The following is a 9,553-nucleotide window of genomic DNA, read 5'->3' as shown; positions in this document are numbered from 1 at the left end:
AATGGCCACAGAAAGACGTGGACAATGCTAACAGTTTTCCAAATACCACTGATTGCTTTCATCACAATGAGGGAAAGCAGGCGCTTTTGCTGAGCTCCACTTCAACAAACAACACTCTCACAAAACCTCCCAACCCACGTTTTTGTTCCCACACAAAACCTCCTCGACCGCCTAAACGCTCCCAGAGCTGCAAAGTAATAATAATAAAGGTCTTTTAGCTTTTCTTTCCCCTCCTGTAATAAACGTTATGATAAAAGACAAGAAAGTGCGTTTTTTATTATGCAGCAAACAAAGTAAAACTCAAGTTCAAATATTATATTATTAAATTTCATTTTGTTGCTTTTTTTTATTCCAACAAGGAGGAAGTGGGGGGAATTGGAGGTGTACAATTCAGAGCACGGAGCTGAAAGGGGTTAATTAACCGTGACGGAGATAATTATCCCTGGACTGTCCAAATTAGTTTTGCATAATCGCTCTGATCCTATGAATTCATCTTAAGTGTAATCTAGAAGTGCATTTTTCCCGTAAACATGCCACAACACATTTGCATGTGCGCATTTTGTTTAAATAACTGAATTTTATTGTTTTTTCTCACATTTAAATAAAAAACGAGCTCATTCCTGCAGCCAAAATAATAAAAAAAACACGTTTTCTCCTTCCTTGGGAACAGAAAGCTTAGAGTTTTATCTTGCGTCCTATATCCACGATTAAAATTGTATAAATAAGGTTTTTGGCTCTTGGTAACAACGAGCTGATTTAGATCCCCCCCACCTCCCAGTAGAGCATTGAGAGCGCGGACAAAAGCGGCCTTTGGAGGATACCTTACACTTCACCTGCAGCAGCAGCAGCAGCAGGACAAGAAGATACCAATCTTTTTCATCTCATCAAGAACTGCAGCCGCGATTCCCTCCTGTTTTAATCCGAATAGGCTTTATTGTAAGTCTTTTTTTTTTTTTTGCTCAACAAGTGAACAGTTTATAAGGTACATAACGGAAAAGAAAACACAAAATATTACAAGTTTTTTCGTGAAGCACATAAGGAAGAAAAAAATGGGGTGAGGCATAAAAAAGTTATTCCATAGATTTAAAAAAATAAAATAAAAACCCGAATTGACCTTCGAAATAAATTACATCCTTATTGATTCCATGTGCAAATAGTTTGTCCTTTTTTCCTCCATTTTATTCGTCTGGGTCATCATATAATTCACTAAACAATAAATATTACAGACATCTATAAAACGGTTTAAAAACTTATAATATACACCGGTGTGTACGTGTGCGTGCGTGTGTGTGCGTGCGTGCGCGTGCGTGTGCGTGTGTGTGTGTGTGTGTCCCTTTCATCTCAAAACACTAGTCTACAAATAAACTAATTTATCTGTACACATTTACAGCGCTACAGTCCAGATCAGAAGATGATCCAAAAATGAGTTCGTGCTCCTGGAACCTTTGCGCATCTTGAGTCAGAGAGTTCTCTACCTGATAAAGGTCAGACAGCCTCGTGTGATATCTGAGGCTTCATCACACGTACACGTTTGTTTTACTCTCTTTTGCATGCATAATAAAACTCTTGCATGAATAACTGCGGTCTTTTTTCACATTGCGCCAGAAGTCCAGAGCGGGCCTATCATAACGCCGCTGCGTAAGCTGGGTACGGTTCAAGTTGAGGTTTCCCCATCCCGGGGAGCAGGATGTACGCCAAGGGCGGCTGGAGCCCCGCTGAGGGCCAGGCCGAACAGTTACATGGGATCATGTAGCCGGGGTTTCCGGGGGACGGGTGGGAGTGAGTGTGCGTCCCGCCACCCACGCCGCCAGTCCCGGTGAACGCCGTGGCGCCTCCCGGCGGGTAACCCAAGGGAGACGCGTAGGGAAATGAAGGAGGGGAAAGTTCGGTCATCTTGGATCCTAGGTCAAAAAAAGAGTAGGGGTTCGTGGTCATGGACGGGTTGAAGAAGACTCTGGCAGCCGCGGCTGCAGCCGCTGCCGCCGCCTTGTCCGGGTTCCCAATAACGGAGTCGGAAAGCGCTCCAGCAGAGAGTCCGCTCACTTTGAGTGCATCGTGCTCGCCGAGGTTATAGGGCACCGGGAAGGAAAACTTATCTTTCTTCATGAGAGTCTTGGGCTTCCGCCTCGGTCTGTATTTGTAGTCTGGGTGCTCCTTCATGTGCATCGCCCTCAGCCGCTTGGCTTCGTCTATGAACGGTCTTTTCTCCGACTCGGTGAGAAGTTTCCACTCCGCTCCAAGCCTCTTGCTGATCTCAGAGTTGTGCATCTTAGGGTTCTCCTGAGCCATCTTCCTGCGCTGGGCTCTGGACCAAACCATGAACGCATTCATTGGACGTTTGACGTGATCCATTGGTTTAGACATGCTGGGACCAACTCTCTGAAATGAATTACATAAAAACATCTATTAAACTACTAACGTATCCCCCAAACGATGCTAAATCACCACTCATAACATTTAAACATTACAGCATGAACTAAGGGTTCACTTCCAGCGCAGGTGGTGTTTACTTACTTAAGTCTTTAATTCTGCATCCCACCTTCGGGTTTCCTCTAAAATGTTCAAGCAGCAGCGTCCTTAAGAGCGCTCAAGTCCTTTCTGCGTCATTATGGCATCCAGGAGCGAAACGCCTGGAGTAAAAGAAAACGGAAGTAGAAGAATAAAGAAAGAAAAAAGTCTGTCTTGTTCTCCTCTTATCGCCTGAGACCGTCAACCTCCTCCGAGCAGCAGCTCACACAAGTGGATGACAACTCCCGTTTGCTCCATGTGAAATACCGGATTGTGTGGCAGGTAGTGAAAGTGTCACCGGCGCATGCGCACTAAGAACTACCAGCGCAGACGTCTAGATTTTTTTCTCATCCACTTTATTTTCCACCAAGAGATTTTAAGGGTATCAATAACGTGTTTATATGCAACTTTTATTATTTAGAGCGTATATGATCAGGATGAACGCATGACGTCATTTAGCCAGTAACATATGTTAGCTCGTTAAAGTCAATTAGACACCTGCTGAGGATGGACGCATGTGTGGGAATCTTGTATTTCATATTTGATGTGATTGTGGAGGTTTGTGACGACTTTCATAAAAAAAGTGAATTTCGCACTTTGTCTTGTAATAATAATAATAATAATAATAATTTCCCTCTTAAGTCAGTCTGTTCATAGAATTAATGACTCCTTTGCACCTCCCCTGCCCCCACTCCCCCTCCCTCCTATGGCACAAATCTTTTAAAAAGTGCGCACCAGCCGACAAGAAAAGGTAAAGAATGCGCTCTTTCATTTTCTGATATTGTCCCATTTTTCTTGGTAAATAAGCAAAATGTTGAGGAGGTCTCAAGTGTTTCTAATCGGCCTGGGAGAAATTAATTACTTTCTTGAAATCCCCTCCTTTCACGTTCACTTCAAAGAACCTTCCCAAGGGCAGCGAATCGACAACCGAAATGAGGTTGTCCAATATTCAACTAAGCAATTACAGTTATCTGCAGGACCTGTTGAATAAATTGTAGGTTTAAGTGGCTTGTTCTGGCACTTTTTCCTCCTCCCCGTTGTGTATAATTTTATGTGCGCAAAAAATAAAGAGGAACGGGAGAAAAGAGGGAAAAGGAAAAATGGAGAGGCGGCGTTGAGCAATAATATAAATGATGAATTAGGCTGAAGGTCTTGCGTTTAATTTAGGAAAGTCAAATGCAATTCGCTATTATTATTATTATTATTATTATTATTATTATTATTATTATTATTATTATTATTATTGGTTTCTGAGGCGTAGGAAGTTGAGATGTGACTCCAAATTCCACAAAGTGCGCATTTTCGTCTGCCTGATTTCAAGAGGCGCTCTGGATAGTTTTAAATATTTCTGTTAACAAGGATTAGAGGATTTATCGGAGCGTAGAAAAGGCTCTCAGAGGAATCACTCCTTTGTCTCAAGAAGACGAAAACTGACAAGATGATCCCAGAGGGAAAATGACCAGATGAAGGACAAAACCTGCTGTCCAAACCGAGTGGAGCGTCTCTCAGCAGCAGCGAGCGCAGCTTGACATCTGGTGCGGTGGAGCGCTGCGTTCCCTCTGCAGGAGCGCAGACAAAAAGTGCGAAAAGAATGACGTTTATTGAGGGGTGTTTAGGTGAAAGTTGTTATTAGACATGCTGGGTTAACCCTTGCACGTGCATCCCTCCAGTAAAGGCCTCATTCTTCTCCTATTTGTTTCTCTTTACTTGTTTTATTTAATTTAACATCATTTTCATATTTTTATGCTTTTGTTTTAATTGTTCAGGCCCAACTCGGCATGGTTTTAAATAAAATGCAGCCATCCAACACATTTTTTTTATCAATCCTAATATTTGCATCTGTTCTGCAAAAACACCTGACTCAGAAAACATTCATTCACCCTTAAAAAAAGTTAATTGAAATCTGATTTCTTAAAATATATCAAACAAGCACTCCAGTCTGTGTTTCCCTCCTTCTTCTTACACATGCCCGAGTCCTGGAAATAACACTTAAATAATTCAACATGAGTTAGTGAGAGTGGGAGAATTACCTGCTGATAAAGCTTGAGTCCAACCTCTGAGATGCAGCCAGCGCTCCACTCCCTCCTCCTCACAGCAGACCACTGATGATAAGGCTGAAAAGAAAAATATCATGCAAATAGAAGGCAGGCAGCAGCAACAACAAGCCCATGGGGACATTCTCCATCCCGGGGAGAACGCACACAGTTCACACTAAAGTGCTAAAGCCATCACTCTGAAGAAGAAAAAAAGAGACCCCAGAGGTGCAAGAATCTCCATGATAGCACAGAACACTTTATTCAGCTCAAGTCTGGGAGAAAGCATGCTAAATAGGAAAGGTTGATGAAGATCCAAGGATGATCCCAGTTTGCATAAACTATCTCATCAATACAGAATAATGCATCTTTGCTTACCTCCTCATCCTCCTCAAGCTGTTCTTCTACTCTGGGAGGAGGAGGAGGAGGAGGAGGAGGAGGGAGGGGAATCAAGATTTGAAATGAATTGATTTCAAGGGAACAAGAGTTGACCTCCTGCTATCAGATGGCTTTTCTTTGACTTGGAAGAAAAAGAGAACGGGTAAACAACAATATCTTGTGTTTGCCACTTCAAAACCTCACAAAGTATTTACTGCCACATGAAAGTTAGCTCATTATCAGGGAGGGGAGGAATAGGGAGGGGTTCTGATGGTGTACCTGATGGGGTTTGTCTCTCTGCATGTCTGATCACAGCTCTTCTCTTCGGAGCTGTGTGTGTGTGTGTGTGTGTGTGTGTGTGTGTGTGTGTGTGTGTGTGTCTCAAGTCCACCAAAGTAAAACTGACAGCAGTGGTTTTTAGCTGCTACACTCAAAAACTGATTCTTGGCCCACGTAAACACCAGTTAATCATTTTATGGAAGATTTAACTAAAATGTATAAAATCATAATTGTTAATCATTAAAACAATTGAACAAAAATCAATATAGGTGCTAACCTAGACTAAGCATGTATAGTAAACTCTACCTGAATATCATTTTAGGACTTTTAAATAATTTGCCAGGGGGCAGCAAATCCCCAGTGTGTCATTTGCACTTAAAGGAAAAAGAAGAAACAGTGCAAGCACCCCAAAAAATGTATAATCTTGACCCTAGTAATCACAAATTAATATTTTTATGCAGTCATCATTAATATATTAGAAAAATCACAACTGTTATTTATTAGACTCGTGACTATAAACTTGTGTCAGGAACATAAAATTAAGAACCGGTTATCTTAAAAGTGGAAATTTCATTGACTTTATGTAATAAAATTACATGTAAAATTTACATGTCAATATTTACTGAAGTCTACTGTTTGGCTGACTGTTTTTTTTTTTTTTTTTTTTTTTGCAGTAAAGAGGACCATTCCTTCCACCACTGCTGATTTTTCCAGATTAAAGATTTTGTCAGATTAGGGAGTTGAACAATCTAGACTTCAATATGCCAAGAAGTTAGAGAAAATCTATGTCCAAAAATAAATCTGATCATTTTATTATTTATTAGCTGTAAATTCTAGCAAAATATTTCGATAAACAAACACCAACTTGCAGCAAATTGAAACCTAATTTGTCGCCAACACGGATCATTAGCTGCAGAATCTTATCTCCAGCCAGCCCTTGATAAAGTGCTAATGACAAACAGTTTAGGCCTGTAAGTGATCCAATTGATTACTATTTAAAGATGAATGCATTCAAATTAGAAGCCATTGCGTCTAATGGGATGTCTTCACCAGAGCTACAATACACAGAAAATATGCTTAAGCACAAATAATGACAGGATTGAGACAATAGTGACTTCAGCTTCACTTCAAACGAGTCACACTGAACATACAAATACATAAATGCATAATTAACGAGAATAAAGTTAAAGGTTTTTTTTGTGGGCTTTAATATGTGACCTATTTTGAAGGTTGTGTTCTGAAAATACATTCAATAAGTGCCAAATTAGTTGTGCAGTTCTTTAATCATTCTAATTATACAGTCTTTATTGCTCCTCGGGGCAGAATTTTGTGCCTTTGTCTCAGTGGGAATTATTTTGGTGAAGAACCAAAATATTTACTCATCCACAACCTAAATATTACGCATATCAAGAGGAATTGAGATATAATCCTTTCATAGAGCGCAGCATTAGCTTAATCACATTAGTGAAAATACTATTGATGGTGGTCATGATCCCTGGTGAGGGGATTCATAATGATAACAATAATAAAAAAGCAGCCATACGCGATGGAAAACAGTGTGTTGTGAGTTAAAGAACAGGCAAATGGCCTTAAGGACTGTGTAGGTGTGTGTAAGCGAGCTATAATGATGGGAAAGAAAAAAAAACGAGGAGCGATTGTCAGCCGGATCTTCGAGGACCTGAACTGACAGATACAACAAACTTTTAAAAGGACATCATGGAAGGAGAATGGCGATGCAGAAGCATGTGGAGTCCACCGGGCTGATAAGACCTTCATCTTTAAATCGCCGCTTGTCAAAGTATTACACGTAATCTCCCACTGCAGAATACCTCCACACCCCGAGGGGAAAACAAAATAGCAGCGGGCTTCCTGGATCATTAAGAAAAAAAAAAAAAACATCGACCTATCCTAGCTTTTGTAAAAAGTCAGATATTTGAACTGCGATTGCCGCCAGCCCCCTGCAGGGCATGTGTTTAGCTGCCACGCTGCTTCTGTGGCCTGTGGTTCACATCCACACATGCTTGTTTACCTCCAGGCTGTGAGATGACTTTTCCCAAGATGGACTATTTTGAACAATTTAACAGATACATTATCGCCAGCTTTTCTTCTTCATTATTCCCCCCTTCTTTATCGCCGTAGCATCACTGCAAAGCCTCCAAATGGAGAGTTGTAATTACCCAGACTGCCACCTGATAGCAGCCCTTCTATCAGCTTTATCACTGCAGGTCCTGCTAACTCATCATAGAGACAGAAGGAAGAAAAGGTCTGCTTGTGGCACAGCCCAACACAGATAGCTCATCTCTCAGATACATTTATAGTTCCTGTTGGGGATCAGAGAAAACTGATGCACCAAGGCAATTTTTTTTAATTCACCCTTTTCCTTCAACCCTACAAAGACTGCTCTCTCTCAGTCCTCTGCTAGTCTCTCGCTCTTTATGTTGGAGCTGAATTGAGGCTGCTCCGCAAACAAAAAGTGATCCAATCTCCTTGAACCCGCGCAGAAGCGAGGCCTTTCAAAAGCACGCCATCGTCCTTCAGAGATGAAAAAACACACACCCAAAAGGTGACTTGTTCATCTTTAACGCGTGAAAGGCACTTGCATTAAAGTCGACAACACGGTGTTTCCAGCTTATTAATCACCTTTGACCCGTGTTACAAGTTTTCATCCTGTAATGAATAAAAAACGAAGAGCTAATCTACAGATTTCATTAAGGATGAATGAAAAGAAGGCAACAACGTCGACAAGATGAGATTAAAGGTCAAGATTCATTCAGGTATTTATTCAGCGTCTCGTCAAGGCAAGTCTGTGAGAGTGAAAGGATAGACACACACAAGTCTGCTTTTTAAGACAACCTTTTGAGAAATCTCATTTTAATGTTTTGTGTCGATCTTTGTCCACTGCGCCAGAGCTCGGTTTCTATAGCTAGCTTGTGAAAAAATACACATCGTTTCACAGAAGGAAAAGTTCATTTAATCAAACTTGAACCAAAAACACCGTCCTTGGTGGGAAACATTTACGCTGAAACATGTATTTAAGTCTTGAGTGATTGTTTGGGATTTTAGCGCACAATTCCAACGAGTGAACCAACATTAAATCTGATTTACATTCTTCTACTCTGCACATATTAGGTTGTTTGACTTGCCGACTTTTTAATTATATGGCAGGATTAAGATGTGGGTGTTCTTTAAACATGGCAAATTCTTAACAGTGGTACCCCACTAAGGGGTGGCCGTGGAGGGCATGGCCACCTCTATAAAATTCCTTGTCACCTCCCTGGGAAGACCCCTTTTTTTTGTTATATCATATTAATGTTTTCACAAACCATAAATTCATCATCTTTAAAGGTACAATATGTACACAAAATTATGACTCTGTAGTTTTTGACAAAAATTTTGTGAAGAGAGAACATGTATTAAACTCTTCAAAAAATGGTAAATAAATACAAATTTCAATAAACTGTTTAAAATGCATGTTTCGTTTGTTTGTGTTTCTCAAATTTGGCGTAATGCTACGCACAGCCACAAGTTAGACTCTCCCAGAGTTACCACATGGGCCGATTTGATATGCCACCCCAAAAAATTTTCTCTGCACCCCCATGAAATTTTTCCACTGCACATTCTCAACCCTGAACCTCATCCTGTCTTGTGTCGTCGACGTGCTTTCCTCCATCTCTTGTAACAATGAAAGCGCCTTTGTGTGTCCTCTCATCAGTATGTCCACGAAACGGCCCGAGCGACCGTGACCTCCATCAAATGGGAAAATTGTGAGGATGCATTGGAACTTTATGGTTCCCATGGCCAGAGCACCTTCTCACAGAGGCTCTCTAACACAGCCTGAAAGAAGAAATCAATCTTATTTGAGGAGATTAAGTGACCAGGATAATAACCATGTCATTGAAAGATAGAGAAAGAGAAAAAAGTATCACTTCTCACAAGAGTGAAATGACGGGAGTCACTGCAGATGGTTCATTGTTACAGCTGAATATCACATCTCTTTATGCCAGAGTTGTCTTACACACCTCAATCATAATAAATAATAGTAATAATAATAATAATAATAATAATAATAATAATAATAATAATAGCAGGACTGTGTTTTGCTGCAGATACATTTCCTTGCAAGTAATCAAATATTTGCTTAACATTTCCCTTGTTCTGTATCCTCGTGTGGTTGTGCATGTTTCCCCTAAGCTTAAATGACAGCATGATCAATGGGAGGGCAAGTGTCCAGTCAGCACCTTCTGCTTTGCTGTGTGTGTGTGTGTGTGTGTGTGTGTGTGTGTGTGTGTGTGTGTGTGTGTGTGTGTGTGTGTGTGTGTGTGTGTGTGTGTGTGTGTGTGTGTGTGTGCGTGTGC

At 40.8% G+C, this 9,553-nt stretch overlaps 1 protein-coding gene across 2 annotated transcripts; it reads right to left on the bottom strand.

The window, feature by feature from the left end:
- Positions 1 to 256: 256 nt before the first annotated feature.
- On the bottom strand, positions 257 to 4,884 carry sox21b (SRY-box transcription factor 21b). 2 transcript variants are annotated; one of them, XM_054746880.2, is made up of 3 exons: positions 4,539 to 4,884; positions 2,515 to 2,630; positions 257 to 2,379 (listed from the first exon to the last, which is right to left on the bottom strand). In XM_054746880.2, exon 3 carries the CDS (start codon positions 2,362 to 2,364, stop codon positions 1,624 to 1,626), a length of 741 nt encoding a protein of 246 aa, XP_054602855.1. In that variant the 5' UTR covers positions 2,365 to 2,379; positions 2,515 to 2,630; positions 4,539 to 4,884; the 3' UTR covers positions 257 to 1,623. The 2 variants fall into 2 exon arrangements, with proteins under 2 accessions (XP_054602855.1, XP_015821889.1); XM_015966403.3 differs by lacking the exon at positions 4,539 to 4,884 and having other exon boundaries at positions 2,515 to 2,832.
- Positions 4,885 to 9,553: the final 4,669 nt, after the last annotated feature.

Source organism: Nothobranchius furzeri, chromosome 14, assembly GCF_043380555.1.
Source record: "Nothobranchius furzeri strain GRZ-AD chromosome 14, NfurGRZ-RIMD1, whole genome shotgun sequence".
Lineage (NCBI taxonomy): Eukaryota > Metazoa > Chordata > Actinopteri > Cyprinodontiformes > Nothobranchiidae > Nothobranchius > Nothobranchius furzeri.
Note: the sequence above shows the minus strand (reverse complement) of the source record. Positions and strands in the feature narration are given on the sequence as shown.

What these genes read in the sequence shown, in the direction of transcription:
- sox21b (XM_054746880.2), bottom strand. Translation starts at nt 2,364, where the DNA reads ATGTCTAAACCAATGGATCACGTCAAACGTCCAATGAATGCGTTCATG.